Genomic DNA, 23992 nt, shown 5'->3' with positions numbered 1-23992 from the left:
GGAGTAACCCCGGTAGAAGGAGCGGGGACTATAGAAATTTTTCCGAATGTCCATATTCCTAATTGTTTCTATGTGCCTAGATTATCTCAGAAGTTAATGTCAATCAGTCATGTGACTAAGAATTTGAATTGTTCTCTGCTAATGCATCCGAACTTCTGTATGCTACAGGATATCCGGACGGGGAAGATTATTGGACGTGGCACTGAGCGTCGAGGGCTATACTTTGTGGATGAGATTGCTCGACGAGATGGTGCGGCGATGCTTGCTCACGGATCCACTAATCAAGATACTTGGCTCTGGCACCGTCGGATGGGCCATACCTCTCCGGGTTATTTAAAATCCTTATATCCTAATCTTTTTGTTCCAAAGAACTTTTCTTGTGAAGCATGTGTTTTGGCCAAGAGCCACCGAAACTCGTTTAAGCCAAATGATACTCGTGTTGACACTGTTTTTTCCCTGATTCATTCTGATGTGTGGGGCCCAGCGCCTATAGGTACTAGTGTTGGTTTTAAATACTTTGTGATATTTGTTGATGATTGCAGTAGAGCTACTTGGGTTTATTTTATGAAACATAAATCTGAGGTATATGACAAATTCGCTTTGTTTTATAAAATGGTTCAAACTCAATTTCAAACATCAATCAAAATCCTAAGATCCGACAACGGGGGGGAATTTTTAAACAGTCCTATGACAAAGTTTTTTTCCGAAAATGGGTTGGTACACCAAACTTCCTGTTCCCACACACCAGAACAAAACGGGGTAGCAGAAAGGAAGAATCGAATCATCCTCGAAATGACCCGAGCCCTCCTATTTGACTCCAAAGTACCTCCAACCTTTTGGCCCGAAGCAGTCGCTACCTCAGTTTATCTTCTCAATCGCCTCCCCACAAAAACACTAAATCGGAAAACTCCTCTGGATCATCTTTCCACCTTAACCAAAATTCCCTCAGCCTTATCACTACCACCTAAAACCTTTGGGTGTTCGGTCTATGTCCACGTTCCCAAACACGAGCGAAATAAATTTTCCCCGTGTGCGATTAAGTGTGTTTTTATAGGGTATGGGATTAACCAGAAGGGCTATCGATGTTATGACCCCAGAACCAAAAGAATTATTACCACCATGAACTGTAACTTCCTTGAAACCGAATTCTTTTACCACCTTGGGACTCAGGGGGAGAGTGTAGGACAGGGGGAGACCCAAGAAAATGACTCCCTTCGGTGGTATGTGTCAAGTAACTTTGATTCGGATCCAACAGAACAAGCTGGCACTGTCCATGAGCCGATCCCGTCTGCCGAGACCGTAGTCCCGACAACGCTTCCGCCGCGGCCCTCTGATCCAACCGTAACGGAATCCGAGGTAATATCTAGTCCGAATCATGCAAGTTCAGATTTTATTCCTGACTCAACTGGTACAGAAGTAGAAGAGGAAGAAGATACATCTATTGATCAGGACACAGGACAATACGTGCTTCCTCCACGGAGTACGAGAGGAGTTCCACCCAAGAAATACTCCCCGGAACGAATAGGGAGGAAAAGTAGATACTCGGTGGCCAACTTTGCTGAAGCCAACATGTCCAAAATGGCAAGGGCATTCCAGACGGCACTGTGCGAAGAAGAGATCCCTCGAACCTTTGAAGAAGCTTCCAAAAGCAAGGATTGGAGGGAGGCAATGCTCGTCGAGATGAAAGCATTAAAACGAAACGGCACTTGGGAGGCAAGCTCCCTGCCCGATGGAAAACATACAGTGGGGTGTAGGTGGGTCTTCACGATTAAAAGGAGACCAGATGGGAGCATTGAAAGATACAAGGCTCGGTTAGTGGCAAAGGGATATACGCAGACTCAAGGAGTGGACTATTCAGAGACGTTCTCCCCGGTTGCAAAGATGAACACGGTAAGAGTATTACTGTCCGTTGCAGCAAACAGAGATTGGCCACTCCATCAGTATGACGTCACCAATGCATTCCTTCATGGAGAATTGAAGGACCCTATCTATATGGAGGCCCCACCCGGCTTCAAAGAGGAATTTGAAAAAAATGAGGTGTGCAAGTTAAAGAAGACTCTATATGGGTTGAAGCAGTCCCCGAGAGCTTGGTTCGGGAGATTCACGGATGTAATGAAAAGATACGGATATCGACAAAGTAACTCCGATCACACACTGTTCATCAAACGGAGAGGAGAAAAAATCACTTGTCTGATAATTTACGTGGATGATATGATCATTACAGGAGATGACGCTGAGGAAATAAAGGACCTCAAGGGGCATTTGGCTACCGAATTTGAGATGAAAAATCTAGGAGATCTCAAATACTTTCTTGGGATCGAGGTGCTGAGATCTGGAAAAGGAATCTTTATCAGTCAACGCAAGTATGTCCTTGACCTCTTGACAGAAATAGGAATGCTCGAGTGCAAGCCGGCAGATACTCCCATGGTGCAGAATCACGGACTTCAAATAATCAAAGGAGCAACGTCGACTGATCGGGGGAGATACCAGAGACTAGTGGGAAAGCTCATCTATCTGTCACACACTCGACCTGATATTGCATACGCAGTTGGGGTGCTTAGTCAGTTTATGCATAATCCACAGGAGGAACATTGGGAGGCAGCACTACGAGTAGTGCGATATCTGAAGGGAACCGCCGGGCACGGGTTACTATTCCGGAAAAATGGACATCTCGACATTCATGGATATACGGATGCAGACTGGGCAGGGAACCCAATGGATAGACGATCAACAGGAGGATACTTCACTTTTGTGGGTGGCAATTTAGTCACTTGGAGAAGCAAGAAGCAAAAGGTGGTGGCACTGTCGAGTGCAGAAGCTGAATTCCGAGGCATTAAAAGTGGGCTCACCGAAATCCTTTGGCTAAGGAGATTAATGAAGGAGTTAACCTTGAATCACCGAAGACGTGCAAGCTACTCTGCGACAATAAGGCGGCAATCAGTATTTCAGAAAACCCAGTTCAGCACGATAGAACCAAACATGTCGAGATTGACAGACATTTCATAAAAGAGAACTTGGAAGAAAAGATAGTGGAAATCCCATATGTGAAATCCGAAGACCAACTAGCTGACATCCTGACCAAAGCTGTATCAGTGAAGAATTTTCAAGAAGTCTTGGGCAAGTTAAGTTTTGGGAATCCCGTCACTTAACTTGAGGGGGAGTGTTGGAGATTGAAGGGAATATTCTACAAAATAAAGATGACACAAAATCAGGAGGAGATTGGAGAAGATATTTAGGCTATCAATTAGGAGATTTGATTTGAATGAAATCTTACCATACGTAGCATGTACCTTAGCCTATATATGTTGTATACTCTCTTTATGAATAATATAACAGTTATACAATTCTACAGAACTAACCAAAACAATCCACTCATAAGTTGGAAGAATAATGAGGATAGCAGAACATGGCCATGGAATGGAGGCCCTCTAAATTTATTAATACCACTAGCATACATATAAAAGGAAGAGAAGCTACAACTGTAGAATGAAGCCATCTAAATGATAAGGTTTCAAGCCTATGCACATTACTGGCTCCGATTTTTTTTTGTTCTCAAATACTCCCTCCGTCCCGGGCTACTTGCACTTATTTCCTTTTTGGGCGTCCCAAGTTACTTGCACTCTTTCCATTTTTAGTAAAAATTTTCACCTACAGCCGTAATTTTTGACTTTCCTATACACTCATTCCATAATCTCCGTGCCGAAAAGGAAAGGAGCGAGTATCCCGGGACGGAGGGAGTACCAAATAGGGATCAAAAGCCCAAAATTAGTCAAATTAAGATTAAACTTACATTAACCTCAGTGGCGCTTTGCGAAACCATTCCTTGTGAATCTTTTGTTCGGAACGTGTGGGTCTTACCAAAGACATCTACAAATGTAGGCAATATCCCGTTGTTTTCCTCGGTCTGCAAACAACATAAAAAAGGATTTAAAAAATAATTGAAAAAGTAAACAAATTAAACTAGAAAAATATAAATTTTACCATTTTTTCAACTGTCTCTTCAAATGGAACACAACCATTACAATGTGTTCCAAAGGCCTTCTCCTGCCCTTGTCTACGATTTTTCGAGCACCTCTCAGAAACCTCGATATTCTTAGGAATATTCTCGCGATTTGCAATAGGTATTCCTAGCACGTTGACCGTACGTGCTCGGAATGTGCTCGGGTTGTGCACATTTTCTTTAACATTCCGACAACCGGCTCATGTGCTCGGAAAACATCCTAGCACATATTGGTGCTAGGAATTTGTTCTAGGTGAACACCCTTTTTTTTGTAGTGATGCTTAAAGTATATGAATTATGAATATATGTTTTTGTAGTGATGGTTGAAGTATATGAATATATCCATGTCACAATATTTTCAAGGTCAACTTGGTAAGTTCCAAATCCACCAAAAGATAATCGAACATCCCAACAAAAAGACGAACATCCCAACAAAAGCAAAAGCTTATATGTTGATCAAACGCATATGTCACAATAACATAATGCAATACTTAGAGAATTACCTCGGATGATGATAACAAAAGCGTTATATATAGAGTATTTTTGTATTATTCTTATTTTTTTTATCATACTTTTATCAATCTTCTCAGTATATCATACTATAATTTCTACTATATAAATTAATATTCCACTCAAACGCCTCACTCTCTCCCCCGGAGTGGGCTCCTCTGTTGTGGTTAAAACACAACAGAGGGTGCTGTGGAATGATACGACATAGTTTTAGTCCAAATATTAGCAGTCTTGTGTTACTTATTATGCTGTTTGAGATCTTGCTAAATACTATAAATAATTCTATCACTTGATTACGTATGATTGATCTTGCAAAGTTCATAAAATATTTAATACTATATATAATTATCAATTGAAAGTATATCACATAAAATTATCACCTTATACAACATTATATCGTAAATGATAATAAATTATCACTTAAAATTATACTAACAAAATCTCGAAAAATATAATGCACACTGTACAATCTAGTGATAATTATACAATAATAATGAGTTACTCTCTCCGCCGATCATTAGGAATTTTAATTGAGTTCGTCACGAGTTTTAAGAAAGTGAGTTAAAAAAGATAGTAGAATTTGAGACAATTTTTACATATTAGTTTTATAATAGAATATATGTGGAATGAGTTAGTGAAAATTGAGGTCTATCTACTATTTATAGTAAAAGTGAACCGAGAGTTCTAATGGTGGAAGAACTAAATTAGTAAACTAGACTCGTAATGTTAAATTGAAGCACCATATTTTTTAAGTTGCAAAAAAAAGTAAAAAAAATTGAAGCACCTTTATTGATAAGAAAATTGCAAGTTAATTATGTGCAAGAAAGAAAGCATGAAACATGAGAGAGAAAAAAAATTAAAAGATTGAAATGCTAAAATACTCATAAAATATAACAAGTGAGGAAGTGAAATAAATCACATCACATTTGGACTAAGTCGGTTAGTTAAATGAGTGAAAGAATAAAAGAAAAAAAAGAATGAAAGCAATAAAATAACAAAAGGAGCAAAATGTCAAATAGAAGAAATAAGTAGTAATACAAAATCGGCGCATCCAGTAAATCGGCGCTTCTCTCTCTTCTCAATTTCGCCGGCGGAATTCACCGTCAATCCTCACGCCGCCGCCGTCGTCGCTACTTCCGCCATTCCTAGCCGCTCCACCACGCTGCCCGTCGCTCCACCGCCCCTTGCTCGCCGCTCCATGGCCGACAACGTGAGCAGCAGCTCGTCTACCAGCGCCACGATTACTCCGCCGGAGACGAAGTCGTGGGCGGATGTCGCCGACGAGGAGGCGGCTGCGGAGATCAAATTGGACTCGTTGGTTGTCGACGAGTCCAAACCACAGGGTGCACTCGGCCTCACCAATCCCGACGATTCCACTATCGAAGCGGTAATCATCTACCTTTTCTCTCTACTTTCTGTCTATAATTTGTCCTCGATTTTGTTGATTTAAGCTTTAGGGTAGGGTTTTGTTTGTGATCTTGCAGTGGATGGTAATTGTAGGGTTTTAATTGGGATTTTGATTTCCTGCTTTTTGTGTTGAATCATAGGTTACATCCGGGGACACTCCGTATACCTCAGCGAAGAGATTCGAAGACTTGAACTTGTCCCCTGAGCTGCTGAAGGGGCTTTATGTTGAGATGAAGTTTGAGCAACCCAGCAAGATCCAGGCTATCAGTTTACCCATGATCTTAACTCCTCCTTACAAGAATTTAATAGCTCAAGCTCATAATGGATCCGGGAAGACCACTTGCTTCGTGCTTGGTATGTTGAGCCGAGTTGATCCGAATGTCCGTGAACCTCAGGCTCTCTGTATTTGCCCCACCAGGGAGTTAGCCATTCAGGTTTGTTTTGCTAATCTCACTTGAATTCCATTCGACGTGATAGCAGTTAACTCTGTGAAGGTGACGATTTGAGCTGTGTGAATATATTTTTTTGTGGTGAATTTATTTAGTATTTAGAGGATTGAACTTGTTGGAAATTGAAAGCACTAATGCTGTCTCTTGTGAGATGCGTCAACAATTGTAACTTTGCTAGTATGCCAGCATTAAGAGTTGAGATTAAAGGGAAATTGAAGCTTGTTTTGTTAATTATTAATTGTTTGTTTGTGATTTTTGTTAATCTTGTGACTTATGTCGACTGACTCTATAGTTCGGAGGAAAATACGATCAACGATAGTCGATAGTAATTCAGAATTTATTTTCCTTTTTCTGTTTGGCTGGGGGGTTTATATAGGTCTATATTTTTTTTTTGGAAAAGCTAAAGAGGGTGAAAAAAGACAGTTGTTTTGCTAAGTTGTATCTTCCACTTAATTAATTCAGTCAAGTGCTTATAATTATGTAATTATTGCAATCCAGACTTGTTTCATATTTATGTTATGGTCTTTGAGCAACACTAATTTAATTATGCAGAATATGGAAGTACTTCTGAAGATGGGGAAGTTCACTGGGATAACCTCAGAATTAGCTTTACCACCTGATCAAGCAAACTACATCCCAATACAAAAGAGGCCACCTATTACAGCGCAAGTAATCATCGGCACACCAGGCACATTCTCTAAATGGTTGCAGCACAAGAAATTGGGTTTGAGTAAAATGAAGATTCTTGTGTTTGATGAGGCAGACCACATGTTGGCAATGGTGAGTTGTGCAATTTCATTTGCCTGTTCTTATTGAGCTTTTGTTCTTGTGGCATTAAACTGATAATAGCACAATTACCTTTTATTTTGGTTACTATATGCACCGTTTGTTTAGAAGGTTATGTATGTCTGTAAATTGAAAGTGTAGAAAGTGTGGGAATGATAGTTCCCCTAAGTTCTATTTCATCCCCTTTTGATTAGGCAGACCGCATGCTTTTTCTTTTTCCTTTTGGTTGACCTGTATACTCCATTCTCACTTAGATTCTTCTGTCCAATTGACTATCTTGGTAAATTAGGTCAATCTATCAATGTCAATGCCTGGTCTTGTATTTTGGTCCGTGCTGTGGTATAGGGAAATTTTCTGTCTGATTATTTCCCATGCAAATTAATGATATGTGCACTCCTGAATCTATTTCTAATGCATCCAAATAAATGGATGGATCATAAATTGAGAAATAATCTTTTATGCATAAAGTATTTTGTGTTATGGTGCCCTGGAGAAGTTGAGTCCACTATATTGCGTATATTCTGATTTGTTATTTGTGAAGCATATAATATCTCATATTATAAGCTTATTGAGTGAATTTATTACCATTTGCAGAGTGGATTCCGAGATGAATCAATCAGGATAATGAAGGCTATTGCTAAAGCCAGTTCCAATTGCCAGGTTGGTTGTTTAGTACAAAATAATCATGTTTTTTATGAATGTACTCCTCTGTTACATTTAGACAGGATTTGCTTACTGAATTTGGAGTTATAGTTATTATATGGTAAAATGCATAATGCAAGTGCCCAGAAGATGTGCCTAGTTATATATTTCCACGTGTATCATACTTAATCTTGTAACACATTATGCAATCTGGTCATATGCTGCCATCTATTGGTCATGTTTGGTGTGAGGGACATTGTTACCAAAGTGAAGGAATATATCTAGGAGCTATATGATACAGAAAATGGAAATTATTTAATCTCAGACGCAGATTCAATATTCGTTGGCGACTGAATTATATTTTGAACTTTGGTTGTGTTGTGGAATATTGGTCAGGTCCTGTTATTCTCAGCTACCTTCGATGATGATGTGAAGGACTTTTCATCCAAAATAGCTGGAGAGATCTTTAAAAGAGAACCTAACCAAATGTTTGTCAAAAAGGAAGAACTATCTCTGGAGTCTGTAAAACAGTACAAGGTTCATTGTCCTGACGAGCTTTCAAAGATCATGGTGATTAAAGACCAAATACTTGAACTTGGAGAGAAAGTGGGGCAGGCAATTGTCTTTGTCAAATCCAGGAATGCTGCATCTATGTTGCACCAAGCTTTGGTCAAACTTGGCTATGAGGTGACTACGATTCAAGGTGCTCTGAATATTGAGGACAGGGACAAAATCATAAAAGAGTTCAAAGAAGGTCTGACCCAAGTTCTAATCGCAACTGATGTTCTTGCTCGAGGTTTTGACCAGAGCCAGGTGCTGCTACTGCTCATCTCTTTTGCTATTTTGCTATTTTGCTATTTTGCTATTTTGCTATTTTGCTATTTTGCTTCAGCGTGTATTATAATAGCAGTTTTTTGCTTAACTTGGATCTTAACCTCTTATAATAATTCCATATTATTTTTATGTAGGTTAATTTGGTTATCAATTTTGATCTTCCTGTGCAATATGGTCGTTATTCTGAGCCTGACAATGAGGTTTACTTGCACCGGGTTGGTAGAGCTGGGCGCTTTGGCCGCAGAGGTATTTCATTGTAAATTATGCACATTGTTTTCTTGTCATGGTTTATTTGGCATGCCCTTCGTCTTCAGTTATGCAGTGTAAATCCTGGGGTAGTTACTAGAATGGACTATTGTGGTTGTTAGTGTCAATATTTACTTGTTTACCCATTTGATGTGTATGACTGACTATTTGTCATTTCATCATCTGAAATGGTATTTGCTTGGAATTTTTAAATTCATCAAAATCCATGGGAGACGAATGATTTAGAAAAACTGAGCGTACGAAGGATCTGTTAACTCAAGGAAGAAATAATATTTACGATTCAAAATCTATGGTTTAAAAAGCTATTACTACTATTTTGTATGTTTTAGCCTGATTATTTTAGTTTGAAGCATGATTTTGAGTAACCTGCTGGATTTAACTGCTATTTTGTGCTGGACAGGTGCTGTGTTCAACTTGCTTTGTCTCGACAGCGATGATATGATTATGGACAAGATTGAGAAACACTTCAACTCTCAGATTACTGAGGTAAAAAAATTTCCACATAATTTGCCTTGATTTTGGCTTGTCAATAACTTTTCTAGATAATAGTTTGATGACTCTTTGTATGACTTTGATCCTTTTCAACGCAGGTGGCTCCTTGGAATAGTCGGGAAGCATTCGAGGATGCTCTACGGCGTGCTGGGCTATTGTGATTATGTTTTGAGCAGACATCATTTTACTTATTATCGAGGAGAGAGTTTTACTCAATTTTCATAGTGAATTTGTGTTGAAGAGAATACTGCTTCTGTTTGTCATGTTTTGTGTGGTATTAAATTTGTCAAAACATGCTACTTAGTTTCCTGGATATCGTCTCAGACTGAAAATGAATACAATTTCTGTTTTGATAGTCCACCAGGATTGCAAGCTTCTCTGGATAAGCTCCATTTGTTTAATTTTTACCAACCTAAAAAACATACATAAATATTGGATGAGGAAATTGGTTATGCTACTAATAGTAGAGTTACGGGGTGTAAAACAAAAAAAACATGCTGATTTGCCGGGAGCGTGTAATGATTCCATCATTACACGATAAATACTATTCTGAGATCTCACACTCAAGTTCTATAGCTTTTGGTCCGCTATCCTGATCATTATTTTCCTACCCCAGAGTAGGAGGTACTTCTCTTTTGGGCCGGTTATTATGGGTGAGCAGGGATTCAAGTACGTCATGTTCATTAACATCTTGGAAATACTCCGCCATCGTTAAAGTGGTCAAACCAACTCTCATACGAGCTCCCAGCGGTTCATTCATTTGGCTATTAACTAAAGTCACTTTTGATTCGGCAATATTTTCTTCATTAATTGAGAACACAAGGAATTTTTTGGTATAAATACAAAGGTTTGACTATTCCATTCATATGATTAAGGAGGGTTTATGAATTAATAGTACTCCCTCCGTCCCGAGCTACTCGCTCATTTCCTTTTCGGCACGGAGATTAAGGAATGAGTGTATAGGAAAGTCAAAAATGACGGCTGTAGGTGAAAATTTTTACTAAAAATGGAAAGAGTGCAAGTAACTTGGGACGCCCAAAAAGGAAATACGTGCGAGTAGTGCGGGACGGAGGGAGTATTAATTAATGAAGTGCATATGATTATAAATTAGAGGTAAGAAAAAAACTTGATGGGAAGCACGTCACAGTTAGTGCCCTCCCACAAGATATACCACAACGATTCTTCTACTCACTCTATTATCTATATATATGCACAACACAATGCACTCCAATTCATTCATTCATAATTTCCAACAACACAAGGATAAGCAAAAACATTAAAAAAAATGGGAGCACACATTCTCTTCACAGCCGCTGCAGCACTCCTACTCCTGGCCAGCTCCGCCACCGCCACCGCGACCCCGGAGTGCGACATCTTCCACGTCACCGGAAGTGTGCTCTGCCAGGAGTGCGGCGAGGGGTGGAATGAATGGGTCAATGGCGCCAACCCCATCCAAGGTAATACATACTCCCTTTGTCCATTAAAAATAAAACGTTTCTTAAATGGGAAACAAAATCATCTCTATTTTTTCTACTCTCTTCATTAACTCACAAAACAAAATCGAAAATAAAATGTATGTGTGTTGATTGTAGGGTCCAAAGTGTCGGTGACGTGCTTGGACGAGAGGAGCAGGGTGGTGCAATACGCCAGCGACTTGACCGATGAAGCCGGAAACTTCGACGTCGCTTGTAACAGATACGTAAACGGCAAGAAGTTGAACCCGCAAAACTGCTACGTGAGGCTTGTGTCGTCGCCGGACCCCATCTGCAACGTGGCAACCAACTTCGCCGGGGGCAAGACCGGGGTCAAGCTCCACCGCCCCAACGTCATGTATAGGGACATTCTTAAGTACGCGCTCGGCTCGTTCTACTACACCACTCCCATGTGCGATGAGCCCGACACAAATGATCAAGACGATTCCGAACAGAACAACTACTAATGTATTTATTCATGTTTTTTTTTTATTTTCAAATCATCTTATTATGATTATGTACCAAGTTCAATATCCAATTTTACAGACTATTAAGGACTTTGCAGATACAATTGATCAAATTCCAAATTCTTTCAACTATTGACAAGTCTGTTTGCACCATTTGAAATTCATATGGAAAACAGCAATTGTATTACTACAATAATAGAACAATTGTACACAGCTTCCTAAACGACAGCGTTTGCTCAGCCGGTTGCACAAGTCTTGGTGGCGAGGTGGGTAAGAGCGCGTTTATGATGAGTATGCCGCATTTTCTTGTATTTCTGTACGAAGGATGAAAGATCGATTTCTCTATTAAGGAGCTGCTGGTGCATGGCCTCGGACTCCTCTTCTGTCTTACTCATCGCATCTGAGGATAGTTACAATAACCACTCTGTTTAATGCACTAATACAAAATATTTCAAAGATAAGAATCAAACAAAATCGACTGCTCTGATTTATAAAGCCAACTAGGATCACTATCCCCTAGTGAGACACTTAGTAAAGACCCGAGTCGCCTGAGAGGCATGCGTGATGTGAAGCAAAATGTTGACGATGATAACCAGTGAATGAAATATCAATGTCATAGGCATAAAGCGAAAAAGAAAGGCAGATGAAACTCAGTTGTGTAGAGTACCTTGGAGCCGATGGATGAGTGATGAGGGAGAATAGTACTTGAGATTTTCATCCTTTTTTCTTTCAAGTTCATGAAATTTTTCTTGAGCAGCAGCCAGTTCTGTAGTTCGGATTATTCTGCACTAAATTCACAAACCGGATAGGTAAATACTGTTCCCTTTGATGGTGAACACAACGTACGATGATAAAGTTTACCTGATTCCTTAGCTCCATTATACGTGGTTCCTTTTCCAGATTCTCTCCTGGACTCGTGAAAATTAATTTTATTTAGTGTATAAAATGGTAATCAAAATTGTGAAGAACGGAAAACTTACTTGCTAGCTGCAGTGTTTCATTCCTGAGTTCATCTCTGACCTGATGAGTAAATACAAGATGGAGATTGTCAATAAGGATGATATTGTACATGAATCTTAACAGAAATAACATGAAATACATGGAAGCGAGAATTGGAACTTGCAAAAACACCGTCACACAAAACTGGAAAGACATAAAATCAGAAAATCAAGAATTGTGCAGAGGCATCTCACAACAGCCAATCAATCAAGTTCAACTGGATGAGCATTAGATGAACTATAAATTAAGAAATTTCATGAACAGTTATACAATTTTTTCGATATTGAAAAGCTACATATTGTCATCGAATTGCGAAGTACAAAACTCATACTAATAATCTATACTAAATAACAAAGCCTAAGAGACAAGTCCAATTTGACAGATTACAGAAAGCAAGACTAAAACTCAAGGAAATCAGAAACAGAAATAGATTAGGCTCTAAACTAACTACCTGTTGAAGAGATTTTAGAAGAAAAAAATACACAACATATCACATGATTAAATGCAAAATAGCAAACAGAATTATATTTTTCAAGGTGATTGCTTGCAACAAACACACTGAGTAACATTCTAAGCACGAGATGTGATGCTTCAACTGTTTGAGATACTACCAAGCATACAGTTTTTGATCGCCTATATAATTTAAACGTTCTATACTCTTGCTAATGAAATGAAAATTTGAGCAGCATAGAAAACATATAGAATTTGGCATTAGAAAAAAAAAACTGCAACTCACCCTATTTTGTGTTTTGACAGGTTCCAGCGAATGCAACAGATTCTGATACGCATCCTTGTCTGATAGAAGCTTTCTCAGCTCATCAACACTGACATTGTTAGGCAACAAAGATAACAATGAGAAACTGTCCCGGGCTATAAATTTAAAGCATTCATTAACATTTGTATATTAGAGTTACATTTGTATGCATTCTTTGCAAGTAGCTCATACACTTGACAAATTCGAAAAGGAACATAATATCTTCGATCAAAAATAGGATGCTCCTTCAAAGTAGCGTCGTAACGGATAAGGTCATAAGTAGTGGTCACCTCTTATCTTTTAACATAGCAATGAGGCCCGCAGCCTCTGCAGGTGAGACGCTTGATAAAGAATTTGGTCGGTCATTCGGTCTTGACACGCCAAAGCTGCCAGATGTACTGGATCCAGGCGTTGTAGGGCGCGAGGAGCTGGATGAACTAATGACGGAAGGTGGATTCCATGAGTCTGTGGACATTTCCTGGGGACGGCCCTGAGGTTGCGGCTCCTGAGAGCCCCTGTAGAAAGACGGAATCGACATATCAAAGTTATATCTCAATATCTAGTTGCAGCCCACATAAATCAACAAATAGATAGGGATCATTGGATCAAGCAAGCAGAGACAGCAGTGTGCTTTGATTACTCCATCCACTATATTATTGCTTAACACATTACAGAAATGGAGGATGAATAAACACATCATCAATACTTGTCAAACAAAATTAACATTGTAAGTTAATTTGAAAAATATTCATTACAACTGATGCTGCAATTGGACAAACTTCACATTACAAAAAGGAATACAAGCAATATTACGAAAAAATAAAAGGAAATAATCCTAATTACGTGTTAGGAAATTGAAAATTCAATGATACCAGAGACTAAAATTTGCTGAACGATTGGCCTTGAAACCGTTGTTTTCACCGATAGAGGCAGATAAATATAAGAATTATCCAACAATCATGGCATCTAGCAAGCTTCACTCATTGGTAGGTCACCGAATTCATTTTAGGAAAAAAAAAAGAGGGAGATTGGAAAAGGACTGATTACCAGAAATTCTTGAACATGACTTTGAAGAAGTCTAAGTCGTCGGTGGTTTGATCAAAATACCAAACAAGAAAGAGAATCAGATGTTTCATGCCCAATATCTATAGATTTCTCATCAGCACATAATTTATTTATGCGTCACATTACATATGAAATATTTGCTACACAAAAATTTACTATATGCAGTCCTAAGTAGAGATTATGTTATTTACCTCCTTGTTTAATTTTTCCCAATTAAAATAACTTATTACCAAAAATAAAAATAATTTTATATCTATTTTATTTCTTTTCTCTTACATTATTCTCGTCCTTTAATACATAAAATAAAATTATATAACGCTTAAAGAATAAGTCATTCATGCAAATGGTAGGAGTATGACAATTGTTTCATTTTTATTACGACAAAGGTGGTATAATTTTGATTAATCTTTAATTATAATTATTTGCCACAATTAAATTCAAGGGAAGATTACCGTCAATTGCATCATAATCAACTAAAATCGATCATCATAATAATGGAAAATGCTAAATATATCCAGAATTTAACCAAAAATTATAATTTAAATGACAAATTTCGTCAAATTTAATTGTATGAGACCATTGTGAAAATGTTATGATTTAATTAGCTACATTTACAAGTTACCAAAGTGACCAAAAGTGAATCAAAAGTTGTGATTTAAATAACATTTTTTTTGTAAATTCAATGAGAATAGATACAACTCGTAGTGTCATACTCATACATCTCTCTCTTTCAATTGAACTGAGACACCTTGACCGCAAACAATCTCACACACCATGGTGGACTAGTAAGTAGTAACATTCCGCCAGTAATTACGATGTTGAGAGTCTTCTCGTGATTCCCTCGGCCATGATCAACTTTAGGAAGATCCAGCACAGATGGGTGAAATTTGACAACTATTAGCCGATCTCGAGTAGCATTTTTCTGTAGTAACTATTCAGCGGTACAAGTGCGGGGGAAGATAAAGTGAGCTACGACTATTAGTGCTTCGATTTTAGATTATGTATTCTATTTCTTACAATAAATTGTAATTTTTCGATTTTAATTATGTATTTTTTAATTTTTAATAAAATATACTCTCTCCATATTTTAAAAATAACAATTCTTTCCATTTTAGTCTGTTCCTTAAAAATAACAACTTTCAAACTTTCTATTTTAGGAAATCTTTAACCTTAACATCAATTTATTTATCACTTATACCACTAATAAAGTGGACCCCATAATCCACCATCTCTCTTACTTTGCTACTTTTTTCTCTCTATCTCTCTTACTTTATCAATTTTTCTCATTCCCTAACTTACTTTATCAATTTTTTTCTCCCTCTCTCTTACTTTACAAAATTGTCCATTAAAACCCGTGTCATCTCAAATGTTTCTATTTAAAAAAAACGGAGGGAGTAATTTTTAGGAGATTTTAAAAGGACTAAAAACCAGTTCTTGACGTGATTTCTACACTGCTCCAGGAAGGGATGAGATTTACCTTCTACGATTGCAGAATTTGTCTTTGTTAAATCATACACCCCCTGTTCTAACTCACGTTTCTTTCTCTACTCATTTTCTCAGACAGAAGAAACTGCTTTGAGAGGTAGAACATGTATATGAGTTGTTTGATTTAAATCCTATTCTCTTTCTTACATTAAAAATTAAACGTTTCCTAAAATAGAAACAATATTATCTCTACTTTTTCATTTCTTTTACTTTATTCTTTCTTTATTAATTGATAAAACAACATTAAATAAAATCTGGTGCCACAAACATTTTATATTTATCAGGACGGAGGACTATTTTCAAGACACAAATGATCCCAGATTTTGGGGAGCACAATGTGAGCAAACATATATGGCGTTCTCCACCAATTAGGAGAGTTGGGCTTCTCCCAGTGTAAAAATTAAAAAGGGAAATTATGCTAGGATAAAATAAATTATAGGCCCAAATTGATTCTTTTGCTATTCTTTTTTACTAGCGAAATAAATATCACATTTTCTTCTCAGCCAAATATGTAACATTCTTGTACATCACGATTGAAATAACCACACGAACATGAGGCCGACATTCAGACCAACTACACTAGCTCATAACATGTTCACAATTGCATACATATAATATATATATATATATATAGAGGTGTGATCAAATACAAACCCCTATCTATAATACAAACTACAAACTTTAATCATACACACTCCTTGTAAGTAATCAAAAGTTAGCTAAGGGATTCATATGTTGATGTCAACGCCTAATACAAATTCTGTCACTGGGGGTGTATATGAAATTCGTTTCATGCATCGGTTACTTCATCCCTCATTTCACTCCAAACCTTCCATAACATTGACAACTAAATTATGTAACTGCTTATTGACGTGAATGGTCAAAGATGAGTCCCTAATTTATCTCCAATCTACCAAACTACCATTATTTTCATTTTTGTAAAGAGATTTAACTCAGCCCGAAGCATCTCTCTCTCATTCAGCCATAAAAATTCTCCCGTGGAACTTGATCTCACAAATCTTCTTGCGCGTTCTTCTACGGAGTATATTTGTCCGGCGTAAGCTCAACGTCCACGTTTGTGTTGAAATGGAGATGTTTGACGAAGCTCAAGGTATTTTTCATGCTAATTTGAACTATAGGTGTATCATAATGTTGAAACCAATGACGATTATGTTTGATGTTTCTGCGTTAGTTGATGAATGAGGTTGAGTAGTAGGCTATAAATCGAATTTGTCGTTGTTGCTAGGATAAATTCGGTTACGTTTTTTTGGTGAAGAATTGGTTGAATATGCTCTTCTTTTTGATGCTTATGTCGATGCTCTTTACATAATATGACAACACTTGATTTATCTGTTATATTTTGTTCGTTCATCTTGCGTGTTGTGATGATATGCATTTGTGTACAGGCTATGTACCTTAGGAATGTATTTCAATTCATGAAACATGATACCTTATGACTCGGTGATCATAATCTTGCTCCATTGTAGAGATTAGTTTCTGCAAATAGAAACTTCAATACATGAAATGAGTCCATACGGTTAGCATTGGAATTAGTGTTGACATGGTATTGATCAAATACAAACCTCTATATATAATACAAACTACAAACTTTAATCCTAATCACTCTTGGTAAATAATCCACAGTTAGCAATTGGATTCACCTATCGATGCTGTTGACATTGTGCATAGATACCGAGTACTTAACTGACATTTTGATGTTGATGTTGGCTAAAATCTTGTTGATGTGTGTTGTTGACATTGCTCTGATTTTCTGATTTGGTGCAATTTTTTTGGTTGTGATAACAGTCGTAGGGTCTTAACACAACTCCACACTCCTATTTTGCCTTCTTCTTAAACATCTTTTTCATCAATGGGGTATTCATTTCTGTGGCAAAGATCGATGTGTAAATGTACAATTAAGTTTCATTTTATTGGATAAATGGTAGATGAAATGAATGAAAAGGAAATAGGGGACATACTGATCTCGATTATTCCATGTTTGCGCTTGCTATTTGATAACATGACAGCACATTTGTTATAATTTACAATTAGCCGATGACAACACCTTATTTGTTTGTTATATTCATTTCTTTTCTGTTGTCATGTTGACACGTATTTGTTTTGTCTATAGATGCAGTTAACCCAGATTGCAGACCCTACATGAAACCTTACATTAGTCAGGTGTTTGAAACATTAGACGAAGGAATTTCCTTTTATGAAGCATACGCCAACGAATGCCGTTTTGATACTCGTAGATTCGGACACAAATACTCAAATGGTGTCAAAACCTGGCAGACTATTGTATGCAGCCGGTAAGGTGAAAAGTGGGATGTCGACGAAGAGGGGAGTTCTACCAAACGCAGGCGTCGTTCTAGCAGGTGTCATTGCAATGCCAAACTTATTTTGAAGTATTCAACCGATCCTGGCAGTCCTTGCTATGTTGTCAGCAACTTGGTAGACCAACACAATCACGAGATGGTCGATAAAAAGCACGTCCAATACATGAAATCCAACCGCATCCTTGGGGATATCCATTATAAATTCATGCAGGACTGCTCAAAGGCCAACATTGGACCTACAATGACTTTCAATTTATTGAAGGAGTTCTTGGGTGGCTACGATGCGGTGGGTTGCACCGTTACTGACATACGGAATGGCAAGCGCGACATATTGTAAGAAATAAAAGGCGCTGGCGTCCAAATGATTTTAAATCAAATGGAGGAGAAGAAGAACACCTGTGATGGTTTCCATTACAAATTCCAGCAAGGTAGTGATGGAAAGTTGATTAGCCTTTTTTGGTGTGACGCTGTGTCGCGAAAGAACTACTAGATGTTCGGTGACATTGTATCCTTCGATACTACCTACTCAACAAACATGTAATCACACGTGTCTGAAGTTTTCTTTAATCTTTTTATTAGGCTCACAATTAAGGTGTTGTGTTGAGTTCTTGTTGACAGTTTGCTAATGTCCGTTGCTTGGTATGCTTGTTGAATAGGTATTGCATGGTGTTTGGGCCATTCACTGGAAAAGACAACCACGGATGCCCTATTACGTTTGGTGCCGGATTCGTGTCAAATGAGGGAGCTGACACATTTTCTTGGTTGCTCAGTGAGTTGTCAATTGTATGGGTTTCGCGCCTAAGTTGATAATTAGCGACCAGGATTGGGGGATGAAACTTGCTATAGAACGGATTCTAACTAGTACAAGACATCGTTGGTGCATTGGCACATAATGATGAAGCTTCCTGAAAAGGTTCCCAAAAGAATACTTGCTAACGAAGAGTTGAAGAAGGATTTGGACTCTTGTATACGGTCTGAATTGTTGGAGCCAGAGGAATTTGAAGAAACTTGGCTGACCATTGTGGACCAATATGGTTTACAAAATAAATTTTGGTTCACTACCATGTTCACACAACGAGAGTACTGGATTCCAGCATATTTTAGGGATTTCCCAATGGGGTCGTTGTTGAAGACACCATCATTCTCTGAGTCCGAGAACAGCTTTTTCAAAAGGTAAACAAAACCGCATTTTAATATCGCTGACTTTGTGATGCACTACAATAGTGCATTGGATGCTCAACGTAGCATAACTGAAAGGCTCGATTTCTCTTATGCTTCAAAAGTCCCCATCCTGTCAACAGAGCTTTTCTTTGAGAAACACTCAGCGGCTATGTGTACAGATCGCATCTTTCAGCAAGTTCAAGAAGAGATCGTCGAGGCTCATCGTCGTTGCAGAATGTCTCACTTTGAGATGGAGTACAATACTGAGATTTACACAATAATGGACAACCATCGAAACAAAGGTGTCGTTCGTCATGAAGTTGGCACCGAATCGTACCACTGCGATTGCATGTTGTTTCTGCGGCGTGGAATATTATGTTCCCACATTTTTTGGTTGTTCAAAAACCATGACGTGAAAGAAATACCAGGAACATATATTGGTACAAGGTGGTTGAAGACGCCTTTGTTGAAATCAGTACACAATGATCCGAGCGAGGAGGCATCGACATCTGCAGGTTCGTATTCAACGTCATTCATTTTTTTTACAAATGCTTCGTTCATATGTAATGTCATCATATTGCTGTACTACTGATGTTGGGTTTACGCAGATTCCCAAGTCGATGATAAACGTGTTGCAGCAACCAAACTACATTCGTTATACTTTTATTTATTTCAACGAGCACAGAGCAATGGCGACGACATTTTTGCATTATTCGACGGAATGGAAAAATTAAGTCATAAACTCTTCGGTGATACAGTACCTTCCGTGTCTTCCATAGGTAAAGCACAGATGATTGAGAACCTGTATGGGTTAACTCGACCAAACGTTGTTAGCGTGCACCCTCCTAATGTAGTGAGTACAAAGGGATCTTGCAGCACTTCTGGAAGAAGAATTCAATCATCAGTAGAGAAGGCTATCATACTACAGAACAAACCTAAGAGGTGATGTGCAAAGTGTCGAGAAATGGGTCATCACGATGCAAGGAATTGTGGCAGGGAGAAAGGAAAGTCCAATATGCAGCTTGGTTTTGTTGTTCATTTGTTACATGGTTTAGTGGATTTGCTGTTCATTTGTTACTTAGTTTTTATGAATAATCTGCATTTTTTTTATAACAGTAGTGCATTTTTATGTAACCCATTTTTTCAGAATTGAAAGTCAGTACATGTCTACGTATGTAGTTTGGTTTCAGTTTGCAGTATTCGGTCTTTTAAGTATCACATTGGCACCCTTCTTTGTTTTAATAGTGCGAGATGCACGCATTTTTCATACTGACACCATTCATTCCAAATGTCAACACCCCTATTTAAATTGGCTTCATATTTGCAGTAATACGATGAGGCTGACTTGAACCCAAACCTCTTTTAATATTCCATGTCTTCAATTTATGGTGAAACCTGTTGAAAAAGTAACGGAGAAACTGGACAAAAAATAATGCAATACCAATATAAACCAGAGAGGACATCAATAACATGTTTCATTAACTGAAAGACATTCTTAATGTTGATGCTTCACTAAACAAAAAAGACCCCCACAAGCCAACATTAACATCTAAAGGTGAATACCAATATCCAAACAACTACCATTATCATTTAAACAACAACTAGTGAATTCCAAATCTACTCAAGTTATCTTGCTTTTCTTCCTTGCCGGCTTATTGGACTGCTCGTTGTGGGGCGCCATGTTCAACATTCCATTAACTTACCTCGTATAATCTGTCCAGAAGTTGGGAGTCACGTTAATGTAAGGACTAATGTAAGACGAGAAACGTTCTCTGCAATCGTTGAACGGTGCAAGGAGCATGTCCTTGCAATATCTCCCCCTCAGAATCTGCAGAAGCCTCACACTAACTCCTTGAAGACCCATTGTCATTAAATTGGCAGGGTTTCCCAAGTAAGTCTCTGTTAGGATTGGTATACTGAAAAGCATATTTCGAGCATGTTGCACGGATTGAATTGCTTGTATACAATAAACTCTACAATCCACTTTTAACCCAAGGCGAGAAGAATTAATTTTATCGCATTGGTGTTTGCTTATGCATTTATAAGATGTTTCTCAAACATTTAAATGTATAAGAAGCAAATAAGTCTAATTCTTCTGCATAGTAGACTGGTCGTGAACGACGTTCACAGAAGGTGACGCAGTCAGTCCTTTGTAGAAGGGAAATAGAATTTCACAACCTAGATAGGCTTTGTCTACCTATCGTGAAAGGTTGCAGTGTCAGTCTGCATGTTTTCTTACCTTAGGAAATAAACGACACAGGTGTGGTATAGCACTGAAGGATCTAACAGTTGGGATAAGTCTTTCTTGCTATTTACTGAAAGACGAGGTCTCAGTGATTGTTATTTCTTAATCATTGTTGATATAACATTGAGCATACGATATTGATTATGCACTACTTTGATTTATCAAATGGTGCGGATTTTTCACAATCCAAGAATTCTGATATCTTGGGTAGTGGTGATTAATGTCTAGAGGTGCTAGTATTGTTATTGCAATGAATCGTGTGCTGGTGAGTCAAGTTTGATAATATCCTCAAGAGGTGTTCGAAAAAGATTTTATTATTCAGAAACCCGGCTGGTTGGAATTTATTCCAGAATAATAAATAAAGATTTTGAAGTAGACAACTCTTGGAAAAAGATATTAATTAATTAAAGTCAAATAGCAGACTTAAATTAATTAATGGATAATTTATTTCTTAAACACGTGAAGTAATAAATTAAAGAGGTAAAGCCCGAATTACTCGTAATTTGGGAATGGACGGGCAGTCAATATTATTATACTATAGTGGATGATAATAATATTCTATTGGACTTGTATTAAATTGGGGATCAATTTAATTAGTAAAAGTCCAACAGGTTTGGCCAAAGTCCAACCTCCATGGATCCCTAATCTGGCCCATAATAACTCTATATAAAAGGAGATTAGAAAGAAGATTAAAAAATATTAACACATTAATTTTCGTGCTCCCCTCTGGGAGTGGACGAAAAATCGGTTTTTGACAAAACTGATATTCTGTCTTTTTCTAATCAAGCCCTTTTCGATTTTGACAAGCTTTGCCCACCCAAAGGTCATTATCTGAGTTCAGGATATAGATTAGAAGGTTCGTGGTTGATTACGAAGAACATCACGTGGAGAAGGCGCAAGCAATCGACGATTCGTTGGAGATTCAGATCGGTAATTCTAAACCGTAGGAATTCATGTTTTAGGTTTTAATTCCTTTTACATGAATTATGTACGTTCTTTCCGCTCTGGACCCGAGAGTCTTTTTCAGTCTTAGTGTAGACTTGTTTCGCTAGACTTAAAGAAGGTTAAATTTGCAAGGCTCAACATCCCGCTACGCCACGCTCAACCAATAATGAGGTAATATATTTTTATGTGAAAATTTTTATGAGAAAGTTTCGGAGAAAGGACGACGAAAAAAAAATTTTGAGAAAGAAAGAGGAGAAATTTTTTTATAAGAAAGATGAAGTAGAATCTTTGTGTGGGGGATTGATTTCGAGTTGAGAAGAGTATTTGTTGATGTTTGAGACGGATTCCAATAATTTCCTGGTCACAATACCGACGGATAGTCCAGACACCACTAAGGTGGCATGGCCGCCAAATATTGCCTAAGTTTTTACCCTAAATATTAGCTTCTAGGAATTTCATTTATGTTTTGATACTCCTTCTAGGGAAGGTCGTACGCCACTAACAAAATTCCATAGCTATCTTATAAATATGTTTAAACATATGAACTTGCAATTTCACACGATTATGGCTCCCACTAGGGTGGGTCGTAATAATATTAGAAACTCACTTTTAGTTTAAACAATTTACTATTAAGAAGTCTAATCTTATGAACTTGCTATTTCGTAGGATTATTGCTCCCACTAAGGTGGGTCGCGATAATATTAGAAATTGCTTCATAAATAGACCAATTTATGGAGACCATATACAACACACTGTTGTAATTATCACTTAGTCATTTTAAATATGGTATTTGCATAATTATCACATAAGTAGATAAGGCAGATAATCCACTTAAAACAGATAATCACCAAATAAATAGATAAATCCATTTAATTCATGGTAATTAATCTCACTGGATAATTATTGGAATTAAATAATTAATCCCTTATCTTATCCAAAATAGGAATTTCGGATTTGTTAAGATTTATCTTGGATAATGGTTATCCAAATTAATTTAGGATTTATCTAGACAGAGTTGAATCTATCTAAATCCTCTTAGGATTATTCTAGATTTTACATGGATAAAATCAAATCCTAAAATTCAAGATAATACTGACCTTGGATTATCATTATCTAAATCATACAAGGATATTTCAGGATAGAAATAAATCTCTCCAAATCCATAAGATAAAGATAAAATCCAATCATTCTAAGATTTAAGCAAATCTTAGATTATTTAGAATTAGAAACTAGAACATATCATATTGATTAGGATTTATTCTAGATAAAATTAATTTTATCAAAATCCAATTAGATAAAGGATTATCTTGTATTATCTTTATCCAAATTTATCTAGGATATTTTCTAAATAGAAATAAATCTATTTATATCCATAAAATTAGGATAAACTAGAATTAATATTAATTTAATTCAACTAGGATTTAACTAGATAGAACTAAATCTATCTTAAATCCAAAAGATAATACAATGCTGGATTAATAATCTAAATCTACTAAGATATATTCTAGATAGATATAAATCTATCAATATCTATAAGATATAAATAAATTTAATTATCTAAATCTACTAGGATATTTTCAAAATAGAATTAAATCTATAAATATCCACAAGATAAAGATAAAATATGGATTTTAATTATTCCAAATCTACTAAGATATATTTTCGATAGATAA

General features: G+C 37.3%; 4 protein-coding genes across 5 annotated transcripts; 3 read left to right on the top strand and 1 right to left on the bottom strand.

Moving 5' to 3' along the window:
• Positions 1–5508: 5508 nt before the first annotated feature.
• Positions 5509–9747, top strand: LOC121799034 (DEAD-box ATP-dependent RNA helicase 38-like). Its single transcript, XM_042198352.1, has 8 exons — positions 5509–5897; positions 6058–6351; positions 6919–7146; positions 7747–7812; positions 8191–8607; positions 8763–8874; positions 9296–9381; positions 9486–9747. The coding sequence occupies exons 1-8, from the start codon at positions 5709–5711 to the stop codon at positions 9546–9548; spliced, it is 1455 nt and encodes a 484-aa protein (XP_042054286.1). The 5' UTR covers positions 5509–5708; the 3' UTR covers positions 9549–9747.
• Positions 9748–10643: 896 nt separating this feature from the next.
• Positions 10644–11329, top strand: LOC121801601 (pistil-specific extensin-like protein). Its single transcript, XM_042201126.1, has 2 exons — positions 10644–10844; positions 10980–11329. The coding sequence occupies exons 1-2, from the start codon at positions 10673–10675 to the stop codon at positions 11324–11326; spliced, it is 519 nt and encodes a 172-aa protein (XP_042057060.1). The 5' UTR covers positions 10644–10672; the 3' UTR covers positions 11327–11329.
• Positions 11330–11430: 101 nt separating this feature from the next.
• LOC121801600 (vacuolar protein-sorting-associated protein 37 homolog 1-like) lies at positions 11431–14254 on the bottom strand. Of its 2 annotated transcripts, none has more exons than XM_042201124.1 (7): positions 14127–14254; positions 13370–13594; positions 13062–13149; positions 12307–12346; positions 12188–12234; positions 11994–12114; positions 11431–11726 (listed from the first exon to the last, which is right to left on the bottom strand). In XM_042201124.1, the coding sequence occupies exons 1-7, from the start codon at positions 14213–14215 to the stop codon at positions 11563–11565; spliced, it is 774 nt and encodes a 257-aa protein (XP_042057058.1). In that variant the 5' UTR covers positions 14216–14254; the 3' UTR covers positions 11431–11562. The 2 variants fall into 2 exon arrangements, with proteins under 2 accessions (XP_042057058.1, XP_042057059.1); XM_042201125.1 differs by lacking the exon at positions 14127–14254 and adding an exon at positions 13952–14110.
• A 3314-nt stretch (positions 14255–17568) lies between these two features.
• Positions 17569–20075, top strand: LOC121800797 (protein FAR1-RELATED SEQUENCE 9-like). The gene is made up of 7 exons (XM_042200299.1): positions 17569–17626; positions 17761–17930; positions 18039–18301; positions 18625–18751; positions 18870–19141; positions 19193–19644; positions 19738–20075. Exons 1-7 carry the CDS (start codon positions 17569–17571, stop codon positions 20073–20075), a joined length of 1680 nt encoding a protein of 559 aa, XP_042056233.1.
• The last annotated feature ends 3917 nt before the right edge of the window (positions 20076–23992 follow it).

Source organism: Salvia splendens, chromosome 4 (genome assembly GCF_004379255.2).
Source record: "Salvia splendens isolate huo1 chromosome 4, SspV2, whole genome shotgun sequence".
In the NCBI taxonomy this organism is placed as follows: domain Eukaryota; kingdom Viridiplantae; phylum Streptophyta; class Magnoliopsida; order Lamiales; family Lamiaceae; genus Salvia; species Salvia splendens.
Note: the sequence above shows the minus strand (reverse complement) of the source record. Positions and strands in the feature narration are given on the sequence as shown.

Excerpts from the sequence above, each read along its gene's own strand:
- LOC121801601 (XM_042201126.1), top strand. The coding sequence starts at position 10,673 with ATGGGAGCACACATTCTCTTCACAGCCGCTGCAGCACTCCTACTCCTG. Across the intron at positions 10,845-10,979 it reads TGGCGCCAACCCCATCCAAG|GGTCCAAAGTGTCGGTGACG; the intron begins GTAATACATACT and ends TGTTGATTGTAG.
- LOC121801600 (XM_042201124.1), bottom strand. The coding sequence starts at position 14,215 with ATGAAACATCTGATTCTCTTTCTTGTTTGGTATTTTGATCAAACCACC. Across the intron at positions 13,150-13,369 it reads GCTATGTTAAAAGATAAGAG|TGTTGATGAGCTGAGAAAGC; the intron begins GTGACCACTACT and ends TAACAATGTCAG. Across the intron at positions 12,235-12,306 it reads TGAAACACTGCAGCTAGCAA|GAGAGAATCTGGAAAAGGAA; the intron begins GTAAGTTTTCCG and ends TCACGAGTCCAG.
- LOC121799034 (XM_042198352.1), top strand. The coding sequence starts at position 5,709 with ATGGCCGACAACGTGAGCAGCAGCTCGTCTACCAGCGCCACGATTACT. Across the intron at positions 6,352-6,918 it reads CCAGGGAGTTAGCCATTCAG|AATATGGAAGTACTTCTGAA; the intron begins GTTTGTTTTGCT and ends TTAATTATGCAG. Across the intron at positions 7,813-8,190 it reads AAGCCAGTTCCAATTGCCAG|GTCCTGTTATTCTCAGCTAC; the intron begins GTTGGTTGTTTA and ends AATATTGGTCAG.
- LOC121800797 (XM_042200299.1), top strand. The coding sequence starts at position 17,569 with ATGGTAGATGAAATGAATGAAAAGGAAATAGGGGACATACTGATCTCG. Across the intron at positions 17,627-17,760 it reads ACTGATCTCGATTATTCCAT|ATGCAGTTAACCCAGATTGC; the intron begins GTTTGCGCTTGC and ends TTTTGTCTATAG. Across the intron at positions 19,645-19,737 it reads GGAGGCATCGACATCTGCAG|ATTCCCAAGTCGATGATAAA; the intron begins GTTCGTATTCAA and ends GGGTTTACGCAG.